Raw genomic sequence first — 22862 nt, forward strand, 5'->3', positions numbered from 1 at the left:
TACCCTCACAACTATTTCTTTCCCACCCCTGGACTCATCACATCTTCCCCTACCCCGAGCCTTCTCCTCATCTTCTCCTCGACTTAATAATACACACCCTACCCTACTACTAACCTTTACAAAACATCTTCCCCCACCCCTCGCCTAAATAGCACACCACCGTCTACCACTACCCCTACCACTACATCTTCCCCTACCCCTCGCCTCACTACTACATTCTCCCCAATCCTAACTTAATCTAATACTCCCCCCTACCCTACCACTAACCTTAACAATACATCTTCCCCCATCCCCCGCCTAAATAGCACACCACCGTCTACCACTACCCTTACTACTACATCTTCCCCTACCCCTCGCCTCACTACTACATTCTCCCCAATCCTAGCTTTAGAAATAGATCTTCCTCACCCTACCCTCAGCGTTGACAGTGATGTCCATGATGCACTGTTGACAGTGATGTCCGTGATGCACTGTTGACAGTGATGTCCATGATGTACTGTTGACAGTGATGTCCATGGTGCACTGTTGACAGTGATGTCCATGATGCACTGTTGAAAGTGATGTCCATGATGCACTGTTGACAGTGATGTCCATGATGCAGTGTTGACAGTGATGTCCATGCTGCACCGTTGACAGTGATGTCCATGATTACTCTAGCACTTAGTTAAAAAGAAATTTTTCATTTATCTTTAATGTGGAGTTTGCAATTTTTGAAATTCTATTCGAAATGGCATGTGTAGAATTGTACTTGAATACAACCGAGTTGTGTGTAGCATGAGTCTTTAGTCCAGTTAAGCTATTTTAATTTCAGCCTACAGATTGTTGGCATCTAGAAGCTCATGGGACTCCAGTTTGACCTTACACAAGGACAACATACACGAACATATATGGTGGTTAAACTCTGAAGATTCGCCCTTTTTGTGAATACCTCACAATGGCACAGATGCTTCGTCGCATATCTTGGAGGCACTATCTGGGATGGGCTACACTGCGAAATGATGCCCAAGTGGTGCTTCATTGATGTGTTGTCATTGTTCAGATATTTTGTCGTTTGAAATTTGCAGATATATTGTATGAACATTATATTCACTCAATAGCAAAAGCAACTCTCTTATCTTAGCTCCTTTCCACTAAAGGTTACGCCATAGTTGGTAGCTAATCAGTAGTTTTCACTTTAAAATTACAGAAAATAAATATCATTAGCACCAGGCTTTGATCACACCCCACGAGATTATTTTCTGTTGGAATCATCATCGTATTTTAGATTATATGTTGTTGTGGAGTAATGTGTTGGAAACGGTTTCTGAAATGGCTGTATCATTCAGTGTGTAGTATTTTGTGATAGTATATTTCAACTAATAGCATCTGTCTCTCATCTCGTTTTGGTGGATATAATAGAAATAACTTAATTTACAATAAACTCGCCTGTTGCAGATACCATTGTTTTATAGCAGTACGTTTTTATAAGACATTGTTTTATAACAAGACGCGAGTACTGCAGGATCTCGTTACAATCATAGGCGCACGAGTGGCCCACTTGTCAAAGGTGCCGCGATTCGCTGTGCAGAGTTGCGTCCCTTGGGCACGGCAGAAACCTATGATCCCGGTTCACCCAGCATATGTTTCTAGGATTGTCAGCACCATAACCGGATTCACCAAAGTGGCAAACGTCTGAGACCTGCACGACTTCGCGCTTTCCTCCCACATTAGGCTGTCAGGCTGTGATATAACCACAAATTTAGTCGTAAGTCTATGTTAAAATGCGAGAGTTACGACCACGTTAGCGCTACGACTGATTTGTGGAACGGGCCCATAAATTAAAAAGGTAGACCGTTGTTTTAAATAAATACAAATTAACTTTTAAGGTGATTGAACTATCATTCTATTAATTAAGTATTCTGCAGGATTGTGCTGTGGATCGCGTACATGTCTTCCTATTTACACACGACGGGGTAATTTTACTAAAGTTATAAATGACAAGTTATGAATAGAATATTTAACGTAAGATACCACAAATATTCGCTTGTTTCATAAAATTGTTATTACACGGGAACAGTTTTGGTATTCTATATAACTGTGTCACAAGAACCATGGTGCAGACTAAGCGTTTGTAGTTGTGAAAAGCAACATCCTAATATTATGATAGGTTCGTCATTAAATGTGCGTGTCTGAGTCGACTATAATAGAATTGAATTTGTGGGCCATGCTGTGTGTTATGACTGATCGGTCTACAATCGATTATTTACACACCTGCCGACTGATGCATACAACAGCTTTCACTCACTGTGTGTCTAGAATAGAAAATCATGTTTCCGGATGCGAGCCCACATGGTTGCCACGGATACTTACTGTTGCATATATTCTACCTAAAGACCATTACATTACGTGTTACGGTGCATATTTCTTCGAGCACAGCTGCCTGATGTAGTGGTTCAAATGTTATGTTTTGAAATTAACAAAATAATATTTGGTCATTTCTCTTATTAATGTATATCATAGCAAATTAATTGACAAAACCTATTCACAGTCAGATAGACACCCTAAAAGGAGGTGGTGTAAAAACTCCACAAAATCAATATCGGGTGTGACCACCATTCACTTTGATACAGTCAGTCAAGGCAGCGGGGGTACATTGAAAACACCAGATAATTAAAAAAAATAAAATTAGCTGTGAATGTTGTTCCAAATGTCAAACTAAGATTAACTGATTGGTCAATATGATACTTACGTGATACACATGATCAATATGATACTGAGACCTGGGTGGTACAGATGTTGGGATCAATATGATACTGAGGTGATACACATGACATGATCTGTGTAATATTGACGTAATACCCAGGACATGGTCAATGTTCCACTGAGGTGATACACAGGGTATGATCAATATTATACTGAATTGGTGCCCATGACGTTATCAAAATGATACTAAGGTAATACCCAGGACATGATCAAAATGATACTGACGTAATACCCAGGACACGATCAATGTTCTACTGAGATGCTACACAGGGTATGGTCAATATTGTTCTGAATTGTTGCTCACGACATGATCAAAATGATATTGAGGCAATTTCCAGGACATGATCAAAATTATACTGACGTAATCCCATTTATCGTAATACCAAGCCCATTTCTGGTGTCCCCTGCCATGATATTGCCGGAATATTGCGTAAAACCATGCTCACTCACTCACTCACTTCTATGTATGGGAAAGGAAAGTTTTTTTGTTTGTTTGTTGTTTAACGCCGCACTCAGCAATATTCCAGCTATATGACAGCGGTCTGTAAATAATCAAATCTGGACCAGGCGATCCAGTGATTTAAAACATGAGCATCGATCCACACAATTTGGATCAATTACATGAATCAAGCAAGTCAGTGAGCCTGACCATCCGATCCCGTTAGTCGCCTCTTACAACAAGCATAGTCGCCTTTTACGGCAAGCATAGGTTGCTGAAGACTTATTCTACCCCGGATCTTCACGGGCCGGAAAGGAAAGTATTAGGTTTGTTTAGTTGCACGTACATTGCAAGAAGTGCAAATCGGCTTCATGCATGCATGACATGGTTGTCTTTTTTTAGTCCTTTTACTGAGATATTCCATTTTCACCTTTCTCAAACGCAAACTGCTGATATAATTACCTGAACTAAAAATTCGTGACATGTTTTTTGGAGGAGGGAAGGAATGCCACCCTAAACTATGTAACCTTGAACTCATGTAAGCTTATGTCACCCTGCACTAGACCGCCCTCTACCTATATTACCTTGTACCCAGGTTACCCTGTACTTATGTTACCTCGTACTTATGTTACCTTGTAACCATGATACACTGTATTAATGTTACCTTGTACCCATGTTACACTGTATTAATGTTACCTTGTACCAATGTTACCTTGTACCCATGATACACTGTACTTATGTCACCCACTTATGTTACCTTGCACTTATATTACCTCGTGCTTATGTTACCTTGTAATCGTGTTGCCTTGTACTTATTTTACCTTGTACCCATGTAACATTGTACTTATGTTATCTTGTTCCCATGTTCCCTCGTACTTAAGTTACCTTGTACCCATGTTACCGTGTACTTATGTTACCTTGTACCCATGTTACGTTTTACCCAGGTCGCCCTGTACTTATGTTATCTTGTTCCCATGTTACCTTGAACTTATGTTAATTTGTACCCATGTTACACTGTACTTATGTCACAACGTACTTATGTTACCTTGTCACTTATATGTTGCCTTGTATTCATGTTACCTTGTACCCATGCTACCTTGTACCCATGTTACCTTGTACTTATGTTACCTTGAAATTATGTTACCTTGTACCCATGTTACATTGTACTTATGTTACCTTGTACTTATGTTACCTTGTACCCATGTTACCTTGTGCTTATGTTACCTTGTGCTTATGTTACCTTGTACTTATGTTACCTTGTACTTATGTTACCTTGTACTTATGTTACCTTGTACCCATGTTACCTTGTACTTATGTTACCTTGTACTTATGTTACCTTGTACCCATGTTACATTGTACTTATGTTACCTTGTACTTATGTTACCTTGTACCCATGTTACCTTGTGCTTATGTTACCTTGTACTTATGTTACCTTGTACCCATGTTACCTTGTACTTATGTTACCTTGTACTTATGTTACCTTGTACCCATGTTACCTTGTACTTATGTTACCTTGTACTTATGTTACCTTGTACCCATGTTACATTGTACTTATGTTACCTTGTACTTATGTTACCTTGTACCCATGTTACCTTGTGCTTATGTTACCTTGTACTTATGTTACCTTGTACCCATGTTACCTTGTACTTATGTTACCTTGCAACTGCTGTACATAGTGGGGAGTAGATGTGACTCTCTCCCTTGCCCTCCGTACAAGCAGAACGGGGAGCTGACCTGTGTCGTCTGTGCGAAATAAATACGCAGCCCATGCTCTTGCTGCGTTTCATTATCAACTAAACAGGAAAACATCCCTACTCTTGCTTTAATGCAGTATTAGTGATAAGATTGGTTGCGTCGTCTGTAACATTTCAACAAGACTCTATGCTAAATGTAAATGGGACTGTGTCCATCAAGTAGTTGTGGACTGTACCTTACATGTAGGTGATGAGTAATCCTACTAGTAGGCTGGGACTGTACCCTACATGTAGGTTGGGACTTTACTCTACAAGTAGGTGGTGACTGTGTCCTACAGCTAGGTAGAGCCTGTATACTACAAGTAGGTGGAGACTGTACCCTACACGTAGCTGCGGACTGTATCCTACATGTAGGTGGGGACTGTATCCTACATGTAGGTTAGGACTGTATCCTACAAGTAGGTTAGGACTGTATCCTACAAGAAGGTGGGGCCTGTATCTTAGAAGTAGGTGGGGAATGTGTCCTACAAGTAGATGAGGACTGTATCGTACAAGTAGGTGGGGACTGTATCCTACAAGTAGGTGGGGACTGTATCCTACAAGTAGGTGGGGCCTGTATCCTACAAGTAGGTGGGGCCTGTATCCTACAAGTAGATTGGGACTGTATCCTACAAGTAGGCTGGGACTGTATCCTTCAAGTAGGTTAGGACTGTATCCTACATGTAGGTGGGGCTTGTATCCTACATGTAGGTGGGGCCTGTATCCTACAAGTAGGTTTGGACTGTATCCTACAAGTAGGAGGGGCATGTATCCTACATGTAGGTGGGGATTGTATCCTACAAGTAGGTGGGGTCTGTATCCTACAAGTAGGTGGGGACTGTATCTTACAAGTAGGTGGGAAAAGTGCCCTACAAGTAGGTGGGGCCTGTACCCTACAAGTAGGTGGGGACTGTATCATACAAGTAGGTTAGGAGTGTAACCTACTTGTAGGGGGGCACTATATCTTACAAGTAGGTGGGGACTGTACCCTACAAGTAGGTCGGGACTGTATCATACAAGTAGGTTAGGAGTGTAACCTACTTGTAGGGGGGACTATATCTTACAAGTAGGTGGGGACTGTACCCTACAGGTGGGTGGGGACTGTATCCTACAAGTAGGTGGGGCCTGTATGCTACAGGTGGGTGGGGCCTGTATCCCACAAGTAGGTGGGGACTGTACCCTACAGGTGGGTGGGGACTGTGTCCTACAGGTGGGTGGGGCCTGTATGCTACAAGTAGGTGGGGACTGTGTCCCACAAGCAGGTGGGGACTGTACCCTACAAGTAGGTGGGGACTGTATCATACAAGTAGGTTAGGAGTGTAACCTACTTGTAGGGGGGCACTATATCTTACAAGTAGGTGGGGACTGTACCCTACAAGTAGGTCGGGACTGTATCATACAAGTAGGTTAGGAGTGTAACCTACTTCTAGGGGGGTACTATATCTTACAAGTAGGTGGGGACTGTACCCTACAGGTGGGTGGGGACTGTATCCTACAAGTAGGTGGGGCCTGTATGCTACAGGTGGGTGGGGCCTGTATCCAACAAGTAGGTAGGGACTGTACCCTACAGGTGGGAGGGGACTGTGTCCTACAGGTGGGTGGGGCCTGTATCCTACAAGTAGGTGGGGACTGTGTCCCACAAGTAGGTGGGGACTGTATCCTACAAGTAGGTGGGGACTGTGTCCTACAGGTAGGTGGGGACTGTATCCTACAAGTAGGTGGGGACTGTATCCTACAGGTGGGTGGGGCCTGTACCCTACAAGTATGTGGGGACTGTGTCCCACAAGTAGGTGGGGACTGTATCCTACAAGTGGGTGGGGTCTGTACCCTACAAGTAGGTGGGGACTGTGTCCCACAAGTAGGTGGGCACTGTATCCTACAGGTGGGTGGGGCCTGTACCCTACAAGTAGGTGGGGACTGTGTCCCACAAGTAGGTGGGGACTGTATCCTACAAGTGGGTGGGGACTGTACCCTACAAGTAGGTGGGGACTGTGTCCTACAGGTAGTTAGGGACTGTATCCTACAAGAAGGTGGGGACTGTATCCTACAGGTGGGTGGGGCCTGTACCCTACAAGTAGGTGGGGACTGTGTCCCACAAGTAGGTGGGGACTGTATCCTACAAATGGGTGGGGACTGTACCCTACAAGTAGGTGGGGACTGTGTCCTACAGGTGGGTGGGGACTGTGTCCTACAAGTAGGTGGGGACTGTATCCTACAAGTAGGTCGGGACTGTATCATACAAGTAGGTTAGGAGTGTAACCTACTTCTAGGGGGGTACTATATCTTACAAGTAGGTGGGGACTGTACCCTACAGGTGGGTGGGGACTGTATCCTACAAGTAGGTGGGGCCTGTATGCTACAGGTGGGTGGGGCCTGTATCCAACAAGTAGTTAGGGACTGTACCCTACAGGTGGGTGGGGCCTGTATGCTACAGGTGGGTGGGGCCTGTATCCAACAAGTAGGTAGGGACTGTACCCTACAGGTGGGAGGGGACTGTGTCCTACAGGTGGGTGGGGCCTGTATCCTACAAGTAGGTGGGGACTGTGTCCCACAAGTAGGTGGGGACTGTATCCTACAAGTAGGTGGGGACTGTGTCCTACAGGTAGGTGGGGACTGTATCCTACAAGTAGGTGGGGACTGTATCCTACAGGTGGGTGGGGCCTGTACCCTACAAGTATGTGGGGACTGTGTCCCACAAGTAGGTGGGGACTGTATCCTACAAGTGGGTGGGGTCTGTACCCTACAAGTAGGTGGGGACTGTGTCCCACAAGTAGGTGGGCACTGTATCCTACAGGTGGGTGGGGCCTGTACCCTACAAGTAGGTGGGGACTGTGTCCCACAAGTAGGTGGGGACTGTATCCTACAAGTGGGTGGGGACTGTACCCTACAAGTAGGTGGGGACTGTGTCCTACAGGTAGGTGGGGACTGTATCCTACAAGAAGGTGGGGACTGTATCCTACAGGTGGGTGGGGCCTGTACCCTACAAGTAGGTGGGGACTGTGTCCCACAAGTAGGTGGGGACTGTATCCTACAAATGGGTGGGGACTGTACCCTACAAGTAGGTGGGGACTGTGTCCTACAGGTGGGTGGGGACTGTGTCCTACAAGTAGGTGGGGACTGTATCCTACAAGTAGGTCGGGACTGTATCATACAAGTAGGTTAGGAGTGTAACCTACTTCTAGGGGGGTACTATATCTTACAAGTAGGTGGGGACTGTACCCTACAGGTGGGTGGGGACTGTATCCTACAAGTAGGTGGGGCCTGTATGCTACAGGTGGGTGGGGCCTGTATCCAACAAGTAGTTAGGGACTGTACCCTACAGGTGGGTGTGGACTGTGTCCTACAAGTAGGTGGGGACTGTATCCTACAAGTAGGTGGGGACTGTGTCCTACAGGTAGGTGGGGACTGTATCCTACAAGTAGGTGGGGACTGTATCCTACAGGTGGGTGGGGCCTGTACCCTACAAGTAGGTGGGGACTGTGTCCCACAAGTAGGTGGGGACTGTATCCTACAAGTGGGTGGGGACTGTACCCTACAAGTAGGTGGGGACTGTGTCCTACAGGTAGGTGGGGACTGTATCCTACAAGTAGGTGGGGACTGTATCCTACAGGTGGGTGGGGCCTGTACCCTACAAGTAGGTGGGGACTGTGTCCCACAAGTAGGTGGGGACTGTATCCTACAAATGGGTGGGGACTGTACCCTACAAGTAGGTGGGGACTGTGTCCTACAGGTGGGTGGGGACTGTGTCCTACAAGTAGGTGGGGACTGTATCCTACAAGTGGCTGGGGACTGTGTCCTACATGTAGGTGGGGACTGTATCCTACAAGTAGGTGGGGACTGTGTCCTACATGTAGGTGGGGACTGTATCCTACAAGTAGGTGGGGACTGTGTCCTACATGTAGGTGGGGACTGTATCCTACAAGTAGGTGGGGACTGTATCCTACAGGTGGGTGGGGCCTGTACCCTACAAGTAGGTGGGGACTGTGTCCCACAAGTAGGTGGGGACTGTATCCTACAAGTGGGTGGGGACTGTACCCTACAAGTAGGTGGGGACTGTGTCCTACAGGTGGGTGGGGACTGTGTCCTACAAGTAGGTGGGGACTGTATCCTACAAGTGGCTGGGGACTGTGTCCTACATGTAGGTGGGGACTGTATCCTACAAGTAGGTGGGGACTGTGTCCTACATTATATTACGAAACCGGTTGGGAACCCTTAGTTGAGCGTAGGAAGAAACGTAAACTTTGTCTTTTCTTCAAAATTAATCATAACATGGCCCCTATCTATCTAACAGATATTCTACCCAAAACTGTTGCTGCAAAACACTCTTACAGCCTCACAAGACTAAGACATTCGTGTGAATCCTTTTACCCATCGTTTATCCGATTGTGGAACTCTATTCCGTTATCAGATCGAAATTTAACGATTTCTTGTTTCAAAAATTCGTTACAAAGGACAACACCACGACACCTGCGTACTTTGCATATGGAACAAGAAAATGTTCAAATACATGTGAAAATGCATATCATTATCTCATGGAATGTACATTGTTTAGTCATCAGCGTGACATTATGTTAAACAGCCTTAAACATATTGTTCATAACATACCTGTTTATGTACACTTACTGTTATACGGCAATGCAGATCACCTTGTTACAGAAAATGAAGCTATATTTAATGCAGTACAACATTATATATTTACAACTAAAAGATTTGTGTAAAGAACTGTCGATTCAAAAATATCCCCCTCTCTCTCTCTCTCTCTCTCTCTCTCTCTCTCTCTCTCTCTCTCTCCCCCCCCCCCCCCCCCCCCCCCCCCCTCTCTCTCTCTCTCAGTCTTTTGTCTCCCCTATAGTGCTCTATGCATATACATTGAATTTGAAATTGTGAGAGCGATGATGGATATAACGCCATATGCTGCAGGAATATAACCAATGTGTGAAGCATGCATTAACTTTGTTTAATCGATGGCAAGGATCAGGGGTGGTGCATGCTGTGTTTTGAAAACAGATTCATATCAGAATAACCCGTGCATTATCATCAGTGGATAAGTTGAGTTTATGATGGTTTTATTCCGCTGTATCACGGCGCGACAGCTTGTTTTATGGGAGGATATATCGATTTTACTCAGGCCTACAAAATTATTTTGCCAACACCAGCAGTGTGATTGTGCTGTTTGAATCTACCCACGCGGAACTTTGCTCACAGCGTCATATACCCAAATCATGTGCTACCGTATCTTGATCACGATCTGTTGGTCTAGCTAGATGACTGTTCATATGCAAATGATTCAAAACACCTTTCACCAGTGGATATTTTAACCATCATGTCAGGTCCGGGAACGTATGTGTAACAGATACATGTATCCCGGATCTACCAACTATTGTCGTAAGAAATATAAGCCGAGTTGTCGAACCACCGTACACACAGAGCGCTGTATGTGTAGAGCTGAACTCAACAACCATGCGACTCGAGCTCCTATCTGCAGTTCTGTGCTTTGTGGCAACGGCGTCTGGAGGTAACTACTTTTCTACTTACTTATTATTTCAGCATGAATCTTAACCATGTTAATTAGGAGATAAACATACTGCGTTTTCAGTGTAGAGCTAGGTTACCTGTAGACTTAAACCTGCTAAATTGAATTTAGCAGCGTGAGGTTTCAAATGTTTAATTTAGCGCGGTTAAATCTACAGGTAACCTAGCTCTACATTGAAAACGCAGTATGTTTATCTCCATTCTACCGTGAGTAGATAAAACGCGAACTCTTTGGTGTTAGCAAATATACTGAGTGAAGCAGCATGCGTTGAATTAAGTGTTTTGAGTGGGATATCGATCTGAATTATGGAATCACCGAACAAAATATGGTACTGTATATACTCAAGCAGTTTGTTTACACCGTAATACTTTATTCGAACATATGACAGGCATTGAAAGCATATAAGCACGGCAACTTGGTAAGCTAACATGAGGTGGGCATGCCTAAAGAAAACAAAGCAAGCTTTGCAAGGCTTTTGCTCTGCATCGCACGTCACCATTATGACGTCATATCGCTCATTGTGACGCAAAAAATATGACGTCACAGTCGTATATAGTAAAGCGCCAAAATTCCAAGCTCTCTGCTGTCTCCAAAACGTAAAAACATTCCCTTTGTTGATTTCTGTCGTGTTTTCCTACACGAAATGTATTGCCACACATCCTTTGAATATTGTAGTAACCGCATCTGTGCATTTTGTAATCAGTAATTGTAGATATAATTCTTAAAATATGCCTACCGACAATGACTGAAAATAGTACTATTCTATGAATATTAGCTTCCACGGTAATGCGGCCGTCAAACCAACTGTTTCAATCAGAGGGGGGTTTATTGTGATTTAATAGCCTCTGATTGACCAATCATAATCGAGTAAATTCCAATTTCATGGTAGAATCCTCGATATCCATGACATGCACGCCAACCACGTTCAGTGTATTAGCCATACACTACACTGCCAGACTATTTAACGCAGACCATGCTTAAGAATGACGTCTCTGACATATCTGACATCCAGAATAGATGCAATTTGAAAAGGTTGAATACACCTTTCAAGCAAACTGTGGCGGGTGCTACAAGTAGAGGACAGGCGAGATTATCCTTTTAGCGGACACCTGGTGTCATCATTGATTTTCAGAGATTTTTTGTTATAATTTTGAACATTAGTTTGCCTCTGGCGTTGACGTTTTATATCACATTCGAAAATCGGCTGTGACTTAAAAACAGCCAAAGAGAAACGTCAGAAAAAGGTATGCTTACTGAGTTTGTTGCGCTACATGATGCCGTAACCAACGTAAAACGTCAACGTCAACGTAGGACAAACATGGCGGAGGAAAGGCAACAGCGTCATGACGTTAGTTCATTATGACATAACTAACAATATGTACTTTACCGCAGGATAAAGTAGTGTCGGCAACTTTGATCATTTAGCAAAGCATCTTAGAAATGTCATTAAAGTTGGAATGCTTAGAACGTTTTTATTTATTGTAGTTACATGCAGGAAACTTGCAGTTTAACGCTGCACGGCATTGGACACATGTTTTCAAAACCAAAGGAGATGTTGTTGAGCCGCACATGTTGTATCAAGTATCACTTTCTTATTAAGTTAGTTCAAAGCAAATGAGGGTTTTTTCAAACAATATTCTGCATTGGATATGTGATTTGCTATATTATCTGTCAGCACGCTGTCCGTTAGGCTTTCATCTTCACAGACGGTCCTGCTACTGGTTCTCAAACGTGAAAGGTTCATTTCCAGAGGTAGCTGTAAGTTTTTTTCGGAAATTGTGAATTCTGATCAACTGTAAATATGCAACTGAAGAAAACATGTCCTGTTGGCAAAGAGAAAGTTTTTCCCAATTGACTTGAAATCACCTCAAGTAGAGGATCTTGACGTGGATCACATGGCCAGGATAAAGCTCCCAAACGAATCTACAGATTTAACTTTTTTAAGTCATAAGAAAAAAATGTTCAATGACCGATAACACACTTTGCACACTTCCTTCGTACTTCCCAAGATCCTGTCAAACGTCAATGCCATTCAACATGTTATCAGTATGAGAGACTGTATTTGCGGAAAGGTGCAATGACGACATTTATGCTTCCAAATTGATATGTTTTGGCAGTTCATGGCTGAAATTAAAGGTTGTGCTTTTTAAGGGTATATAACAAGAACGGTCTTAATGTGACTAATGTGACATGTGACTAACTTTTCAAGTTGTACTGTGAATTTTGATTTATGCCTGAAGGCTGTTCCACACCAGGCTTACTTTCCAAAACTTTATTGAACCTATGGTGCTAATAATGTCTAATTAAGGTAGTAATAACCCTTGGACTTTCTACTGTAGTGATGTACTGCATTACAAAACATCAAAGTCGTCAGAGACGATTACAGAAAAGGCGAATGTGTTTATGATGAATAATACCAGTGGGGAATGAATAGTTCCGTTTCGCATGTAATGTGAACAAATTTTCTTACTAATTGAATGGTGAAATTTATTTTTCAGGCCTACTGTCGTTACTTGGAGAGTCACCTTGTGGTCGTATCAAGCGCGGTGGAAGATTCGTTTATCAGAGGATACGCTATCCGCCGTGGTAAAGGTATACTTTCATTTAACGTTTGTTTTCATTACATTTACTTACACTGCGGGTGTTTGTGTATTATGGCGCGTATGAGACAATGGACGCTTGAATGATGTCTTTCATATTACATGTCCATCCCCCTGTTCTCCTGTTTTATTTAGTTTGCTTACTATCATTTAGGGTCGCTTGTAGAGAGCCATGTACCTCATCTCACGAGGCCGCTACTACATACTATTCACCATATTCAAAATGACAGCCCTGAAACATGGCGTCCAACTCCTGAGAGATATATGGTATGGCACTGTATGGTTTCTAGTGAATGTGGCACCCAAGATCGTTCCGGATTCGTTAAGTTAGAAATGTCAACATAGTTTTATATATCCTGCTTTGCTGCTGCCTTTAGCCATTCAACACATTTCCACGACGTGGAGAAGCATTACCATCCTGAAAGATCCCGAAAGAGATTCCCATGAACTCGTACTGTGTTCTTGTAGTAGCAGATCACTCTGGAATCATCACCTTTCATGGTAATGTCTGCAACAAACGCCAAGAGGTCGGAACCATAGAAATGCTCCGACATTGCATTTGACGTCATGTCAGCAGCAAAGTGCAACCTGCTTTTCATGGTGGTCAGACCATTGAGAACGTTTGTGTCTTGAAAGAATTCATCCCTTAAATGACGTGACGTAAGAAACCTAATGCAAAAAACATGGTTAACAGGCACCTATCGCCCCTTTGTGTCTGGACTCTTGAGCATACGGAAAAGCATTCTTTGATACCGCTGCCAGAATGCCGTTAACAGCTCAAGTAAGGATTTCCAATGTCAGTACTGAGACATCGTCGCCTCCTGTCATTTACAAGTGTTAATGAGGTTGGGTTTTTGTCCTTATATAGACCTCGACGTATAGATAATGGCATTTGGTTGTGTTCGGGTGTTACATGTTTGTGACCATGAGTGAGTGAGTGAGTGAGTGAGTTAAAATTTAACGTCGCATCGGCATTATTTCAGCCATATAGCGACGAGACCAAGCTAATATATACACAATTTTGTTATTTATCCAATGTCATATTTAAAAACAATTAATGAAACATATTGGAGCATACTATATTTAAAAACAATTGATGAAACATATTTGAGCATGGGGACTTTCAGTACCTCTGCTTCCTGCATGATACCCCAGCAGGATATACGTCATCACTTTAGTCACTGATGGTTGTGCACAATACTATCCAATATTAAAAAATACTCATCAATGAGTTGGCTTAAAAAACTGGTTGATGATAGTTACATCCATTACTATAGGATTACGTGTCACACAGGGGGACACTATTTTTACGCTACGTTAACCTCCTGGACAGAGCCTTTAATAATGGATGTTTTTAACAATACTGAACAATATGGGTCACCCATCAATTAGTTGCGTTTAGTATAACTGTACACGTTTCAGATGTTTACATTTTGACAGGTTTGGTAATTCATTTCCATAAGAAGTGCCAGGTGATCTTACAGTTAACAGTTAAGTTCCTGGATGCTAATGCTACCTGCTGAGTTGCATTATGTTGACAATTTAAATCTTATTAGTAAGTAACAGATATATCATCCTGAAATAGATGAAGGCACGTCAGTATCTCTTTATGTTGATATAATATTCTGTTCAAATCATTATTTAGAAAACAATTAAATATCAATTCTGACATCAACACAGTTACGTGGGTGTCTTTGCTAACACGATATGCTGTTTACTCCATACCCAGGTGAGCTTCAGTGCGGTGGGACTATTTATCAAGATGTGTTTGTAATCTTAAAATCAAATCATCTCTTTTTAGTAAACTCTTTGGAAAATAACTCATATTTATCTCAGCATACACATATGTTGGACAAAAGCACTTCGAAAGTCACAATGTTAGAAGGAATGGTCGTAGAAAACTAACAATAGGTTATACATATGAATGTGGCAATGTCTTTTTACCATTGTTTTGTTGTCAGGTGAGAAGGTATTTGATGTGAAACTACTCCCCCAAACGCCATATGTCAAGTTCATAATATATACTCTTCAAAAAAAGGAACTTGACATAGATATAAAACCACTTATTGCCAAATATCTGAATTAATTACATTAAATGAGAACCAAATAAGTCAAACAGAAAGATGATGTGTCTATAATTCGCGAAAACAAATGCAAAGCAAATAAATGTAGCGTTGGGGGATCAATTTTACAGCTTCATCCAAACGCAACCGCCTGTAAAAAACGTGCAGCACAGGATCCTGCATTTAGGCATGCAGGCCCCCCTGCTGAATTGGTATACAGACGACGGGGTGAACGTTACGCCCCTAACTGTTTGCAGCAGGTTGTCCTATTTGGCGGCGGGAGTGTCATGGTATGGGCCGGAATTCATCAGGATGGTAGGACGCCTCTCGTGCATGTGGCAGGTGCATTTACAGGTGTGCGTTACAGAGACTTGATCCTCCAGCCTTACGTTCTTCCTCACGCAACGTTCATGGCGGACAGTTCCAGCAGGACAACGCTCGACCGCATATTGCACGAGTTTGTCAGGACTTGTTACAGCACAACAACATCCAGACATTACCTTGGCCAGCCTGGTCACCAGATTTTAACATCTGTGGGACGAGTTGGATCGATGCGTTCACAGAAGGAATCTACCGTCCCAAACACTTCCGGCGCTTCTTGATGCACTTCAGGATGAATGGCAGCACATCCAACAGCGTGTTTTTGACAACTTGATTGCATCTATGGGTTGTCGGTGTCAATCGGTGATTGATGCACGTGGTGGGCACAACTGATACTGACATTTTCTGTACCCCTGTGACATTAACAGCATCGTGTACGTGTGCCTGTCTAGGTGACACGATTAATGTTTTGAACATTGTGTACATTGATCTTCAAACAGTGTTTCAATTATGGTTTCTGTGTCCTATTTTGAAACAATTGCATTATAATACATTTTGAAAGTCAGTGTCAAGTTTCTTTTTTTTAAGAGTATATTTTGTTGGTTTCCGTGTATATACTGAACGCCTTCCCATGTTCGCAGCTCCCATGTACTGGCTTGGTGCTACTGATCTGAACATAGAGGGAAGGTGGCTGTGGGAAGGACAACGTCGTATGAACTACACACATTGGAATCCTAGACAACCTGATAATTACAGAGGTGTCGAACACTGTCTGGAGATTGCAAAGGCGGCGAGTAACTATCTCTGGAATGATTATGTATGTGATCAGCCATTGCATTTTATTTGTGAAAAGGAACTTTAATGTTTCTTTTTTCACAAATCACACGCAAACACCGGATGTACTGCTGAGCCAAATAAAGGGCTCATCCTATCATTCTTGTATTGTTGTTTTCATCAAGACATCAGTGTACCACGACACATTTGACATTGAAAAACAAGGTAGACATTGTGCCATAACAATTAATAGAATATCAGGAGCGTTTGGAAGGCTTGTCACCCAAAGACGGATTGTTTAACACCACATCTACATTACGACCGTCTGTGAATAATCGAGGCACAGACAATCCTGGAACTGACATCATGAGCATCGATCTATGCAGTGGGGGTACGATGACATGCACAATCCAATTCAGCGATCCCGTTAGCATAAGTGATGTAAAACCCTCCAAATGAACACGGACTTAGGTAATAACATACTGGATCCTATAAACATGCTGTATCTGCTAACCGCGAACCTGCCCAGCTGAAACTCTCAAGTGTACAGGACGCTTAGGTATGCTTAAAGAATAAATGTGTTTCCTGTTAGTCAGACATTACATTTTCATGATTGGGGTTTTACATGTAGTTCTGGATATGTAACTATGCTTGTCGAAAGAGGCGACTTACAGGATCCGGTGGTCGGACTCGCTGACTTTGTTGATGCATGTCACCGTATACCAATTGCGTAGATCGATGCCCATGATGTCAATCACTGGATTGACTGGTCCAGATTTGATTATTTGATCCAGATTGGACCGCCGACCTATAACTGGAATATTGCGGAGTGCGGCAACAACAAACGAATAAATAGGTGCAACATACCACAGGGCCTTGATGTACTGCTATGCCAAATAAAGGGCTCAGCTAATTATTCTTGTATTGTTGTTTTCATCAAGACATTAATGTACCACGACACATTTGACATTGAAAAACGAGGTACACATTGTGCCATAACAATTAATAGAATATCAGGAGCGTTTGGAAGGCTTGTCGCCCAAACGGGAGCCATAGTATCAGCATAGCTTGTGTGACTGATTGTCTGTTGTTTAACACCACAGCTACATTACGACCGTCTGTAAATAATCGAGGCACAGACAATCCTGGAACTGACATCATGAGCATCGATCTATGCAGTGGGGGTACGATGACATGCACAATCCAAATCAGCGATCCCGTTAGCATAAGTGATGTAAAACCCTCCATTTGTACACCCACTAAGGTAATAACATACTGGATCCTATAAACATGCTGTATCTGCTGAGCGCCAACATGCTCAGCTGAAACTCTCAAGTGTACAGGCGGCTTAGGTTTGCTTAAAGAATGAATATGTTTACAGTTGGTCAGAAATTACATTTTCATCAATTGGGTTGTACATGTAGTGCTGGATATGTAACTATGCTTGTCGTAAGAGGCGACTAACGGGATCCGGTGGTCAGGCTCACTGACTTTGTTGATGCATGTCACCGTATCCTAATTGCATAGATCGATGCTCATGATGTCAATCACTAGATTGTCTGGTCCAGAATCGATTTATTATAGACCGCCGCCCTATAACTGGAATATTGCGGAGTACGGCAACAACAAACGAAAAAAAGGCCTGGACATTGCAAAAAATGGATTTACCAGATACTGATACACATCTATCCTTCAAACATAAATTTAGAAGTCTGTGGAATATTCTTAGCATTTTGCTCCAGTTATCATCAGGTGTGGTGCTGCTGGTAAACATAACACCCAAATTTTTACAAAAATCGGGCCATTGTCTACTGATGATCGTCCGTACAAAGCCATTGCCCAAGTGTGATGACCTTTGTACACGCCATGTTTAAACGAACACCAGTACCACTAACACACCACTCACTCCCTTCTGTAGTATGTCCATCTCTGCGATCATCTCCTGACTGAGGGAAAAATGACCCCCTGAATGGTCAACCTTTTCGGACTCCAGCAGGCTGCTTCCTCCATGGAAAGTGGCATCTCATCCGATTTTAAAGCGGAGTGAGTCCCCTCTGCACCCTTTGAGGCTGACCAGCCCACACCTAAGGTGAGAGTTGAAAAAGCAGGGCTGGTCAAGTGGTTTAGGGCGACACAATATAATTGGCTGCTTATATGGCAAACTTACAGGGCATTGTTGGTTGACACTGATTATGTAGTCTAGGGGTAGGGGAAGCAAAATTAGTCAGGCAGAAAAGGTATACATTTGTATACTCCCCAGGATGCTGAGAATAACAAAAGAGGGACTGCTTATGGAATCCAGTGCATATACGCATAGTTATGTCATCAATATTATTATTGTAACACCAGCAGATACTTACATTAAGGCCGGACAGGATGATCCCTGTTGAAACAATATTCAGACAAGCTGGATGTATCAAACATGAAGGGGCTGATCATCGATGTCTTGTTATGAAACAATCATCCTTCTTCAATAACCACAGAAGATTCTGTTTAATGATGAAAGTAGTATTCCCCCATTCCAGGAAGATGGAAAAGAACAATGTCACGCGAAGAGAAGGAAATATTATCATGCAGAGATGTCTGAGATTAAATATTGAATGTGTTGGGCATTTGTTAAAGAGTTAACAGCTTTGTGCAAAACCTTTCAGTAAGTTAATATATGTTTTTTTCTTGTAATATTTAAAGGCAAATAATTTTTTGAATATATATAGACAATCCCCAAAAGGAATGTAATAGACGAACAGTAATATTTTATTTTAAATGCCTTTTTGATTGTTTGTTTGTTGCTTAACGCCGCACTCAGCAATTCTACAGATATATGACGGTGATCTGTAAATAATGGAGTCTGGACCAGACAATCCAGTGATGGACATCATGAGCATCGATCCGAGGATGTGATGACATGCATCAACCAAGTCAGACAGTCTGACCACCCGATCCCGTTAGTCGCCACTTACGACAAGCATGGGTTGCTGAAGATCTATCCCCTCCGGATCTTCACGGGTCTGCTTCAAAATTAACTAAGTAATACACATACATGTAGCATGCATGTGCAGGGTACGTTTTTGCTATTGCTTGAACTATTTGCCACAAAGAACATATTTAACTAAAATCTAAAAATCTTTATCATCGTCTCAAATGGTGTCAGTATACTTGATGTTCCTATGTCTTTAAGGTCACATGAAGGGATGCTATTGTTTATGTCCCTGAGGGCCATAAATGGCACAGTCGTCTAAAGCGCCGCAATATGCTGTGCAGAGTTGCGTCCCTTAGGTATGCCAGAAACAGAAGTTACATGTTCGAATCCCAGATTATCCCGGAATACGTTCATAGGTCTGTCAGCACAACTGTGCTCGTGTGTTTCCCCGGGGTGATAGGCGTCTAAGATTTGCATCACTTCAGGCTTTGATATTACTGAAATACTGTTTAACATGGCATTAAACAAAACCTCATCAACTTGCTGGTGTACCTGGCTTTGGGTCTGCAGTGTCGGTCTGTAACGTGTAAGATGGTCTGATGTGCTTCAACGTTTAACGAGGAAACATATAGGTCATGTCAAAACAATACATTGAACCATGGTTTGACACACTGTATAGTTAAACTTCCCGAATATTTTTTATTATGAACATATTTCCGTTCCGTTGCATATGACAAACGCAGTAAAACTTACAATACTGTTTGCACATATGTAAGAGTATTTATATGAACCATAACCTACCCCGATTCGCACACACACATACACACACACGCATGCAGAGACACACAGTGGGTACGAATTCCAGGTAAGAATTGGTCACCAATCACCTGTACTCGATGCGACTACATAGATCGGTTCTTTATAATAAGGTAATTCGACGCCATACTTAATGTGACTGACGTTTAAACAATGTATTTACACGTATAACTCCCACCGAACTGTGAATGCATAGACAGGTAGAGAAGACATTCAGGGATGCTCGTTTTAATGTACTTTTATCGAGGTCAACCCTCCTGATAACCGAGTACCTCGCCCTTGATATCCTCATTTCCTTGAAAAAGGTGAAGTCGACCAAGGCGGTTGAAGGTAGATAACATTTAACAACAAAACAAAAAGGCAATCGATACGTATTATACACTTTTCCTCATTAATATTCAGACAATGTCGAAGGAAGCTCTGTCTATGGGTAAGGTTAATTTCTAATAAATAGGCCAGTCTGTCCATATCTGAAATAACTGCCCCCCCCCCCCCCCCCCCCCCCCCCCTACATATAGTAGGCGCTCCAACATTGCATTCTCGAGAAATAGTCTGACCTCACCTTGCTGACGTCACTATTTGATATGATGTGTGAAATTTATACTGATAATGGGTAGCTAACAGTAGAGCTTGAACTGCTACTTCGGCTTTCAAGGTCGCTCTCAGCAATATCCCACCTATAATATATAAGATGGCGGTCGGTTAATAATCCATTGTGGGACACACAGTCCAGTGAGTGATATTAAGAGCAACGATCCACGTCGTAGGGGTATGATGACACACAATAAACCAAGTCACCGATCCACCGAGGCGTCTCTTACGACTAGCATAGGTTGCTATGGGTCCATTCTAACAAGGACTTTTATGACTGTGTCCACCTTGGACATTACCTTACTTATTCAATTACTAGGCCTACAGCAAATGAAAAACTGGCGTCAGTGCACAGATAACAGGGAATTTAATATCGACTGTATGATACACCTAAATCTGGTGTAGGCTTTGAAAGTAAATAAAGCGACAAAACACTTTCAATATCCAATAAAAATATCTGCATAAAGCAGAGTCGATTGTACGATTCCGACTTTATCACGAGTAAGTGTTTATGAATCACTATCAAATAGTGATGATAACAAACACATGCAAAGGCAAGTCAGTTGTTTACCTGAAACAAGCACGGGGACATATGGTACAAGTCAAAATAGGGAATTGCATTGGATCTCATTTTTTCGTCAAACTTGGCAATGCTCTCCCATAAACATTTCGAAAGCTTTACTGAGGCCTTGAATGTTCTAACCTTGACCATACAACTTCCGAGCAAGAGTCGTATGACACTCTTTGAAATCCTGGTAGAAAGAGAACGTTCGATTGAATCTCAAAGTTGTGAAATGTAAACACCAAAGGCTGGAGCTGCTGGAATATTGCATGAAGGGAAAGTGGACTATTGGAAAGTTGAAGTCATCCCTCTTGAGTGAGTGAGTGAGTGAGTCTAGTTTTACGCTGTTTTTAGCAATATCACGGCGGGGGACACCAGAAATGAGCTTCCCATATTGTATCCATGTCGGGAATCGAACCCAGGTCTTTGGCGTGACGAGTGATCGCTTTAACCAATAGGCTACCCGACCGCCCCACATCCCTCTTGAAGTCTTGTGGAGAGTGTTTTATCACTCTGAATCTTTTTGCATAGATCTAAATATGAAACAGTTGAGGCGGTCTCACTGGTTTCCTTTATTCTAGTTCAGGTGGCTAAATCAGTGGAAGGGAATTGGCTTTGCCAATCCGAGTAGAAAGTCCGATGCATACGCATAAAGAAATAGATCCGCATGAAGGGGAGCACAATTGGTGCCCATGGGGATACCTACGTCTTGCCTTAATATCTTACTCCCTATTTTACCTAGATGTTATCAATGAGGAAGTCAAGCATTTTACACATTGTTTTCTCAGTAAACTTCAGATGGCATTTGCTTTCATTTTTCACAAATTGTCCTGAACCTCTGAATATAGATACGTAACTGAAGTTGGAGTGGTCACGTCCCCTGATGGTGATCGTGGTCATTGATTTTGTGGGAGTGACTTTTGGTGTTTAATGCATTTAATCAAGGGTTAAAAGCGTCCTATGAATTGGAAACTATTCTAAGATCATGGGTGTGTCAATTGGTGTGTGGCGAGCAAGGATAGGTGGGTTCAAACAGCCAATGGGATTCAGGCAAGTTGATCGATTTGAGAGTGAGTGAGTGAGTTAAGATTTATCGTCACATCGGCAATATTTCAGACATATTATTGATTTGAGAGGTATCAGTCCGACACAGCATGGATACGCTCCATGGATTTATCTTACCATTTACTCATTTGCGGGATTACTTTCACTTTTGTGCTAAATGCATTCCACATGTGCATTATCCTTTGTAACAATCTACAAAGGAGTGATTTAGTTGGGCATGAACTCTGTTGTAAACTAAAACATGCAATGCTTAGTGATGGTCCGAACTTTTCGTGAAGCAAGACCGAAGTCGTAATGAAGTATTTGGAACCCCGTAGTATTTTGACCTAAGCCCATAGTACTATGACCCCCCGGTACTTCTTTGATAAAAAATACATAGCAATCGGAACCCCCATCCCAAAGTACTATGGCTCTTCCTTGGCTATTGGACTCCCTGACCTAAAATAATTGGACTCCTATAGTAATTATATCCCCATAGCATTTGGGCCCCATAATAATTTGACCCCACTCTATTTGGACCCCAGCGCGATTTATACCAGCATAGTGGTAAAAACGCTCGGCAGTGATCAAAGTTAATCCCAAGTTCGGAACTCTGTCAGTGGTAGGTATTCGTATTATATTATGCAACGGTAGGGTGCAAAGTTACACTATGATTTACAGCAGTGTCCTACTTCGTTCTCCTGATATAAGGACTTGATTGCAG

At 42.6% G+C, this 22862-nt stretch overlaps 1 protein-coding gene across 1 annotated transcript; it reads left to right on the forward strand.

Annotated features, from left to right (window-relative positions):
• Positions 1 to 10197: 10197 nt before the first annotated feature.
• Positions 10198 to 16322, forward strand: LOC124120748 (perlucin-like). The gene is made up of 4 exons (XM_048395512.1): positions 10198 to 10429; positions 12123 to 12205; positions 12946 to 13039; positions 16073 to 16322. The coding sequence occupies exons 1-4, from the start codon at positions 10375 to 10377 to the stop codon at positions 16291 to 16293; spliced, it is 453 nt and encodes a 150-aa protein (XP_048251469.1). The 5' UTR covers positions 10198 to 10374; the 3' UTR covers positions 16294 to 16322.
• Positions 16323 to 22862: the final 6540 nt, after the last annotated feature.

Source organism: Haliotis rufescens, unplaced genomic scaffold, assembly GCF_023055435.1.
Source record: "Haliotis rufescens isolate VD_foot unplaced genomic scaffold, xgHalRufe1.0.p SCAF_14, whole genome shotgun sequence".
Lineage (NCBI taxonomy): Eukaryota > Metazoa > Mollusca > Gastropoda > Lepetellida > Haliotidae > Haliotis > Haliotis rufescens.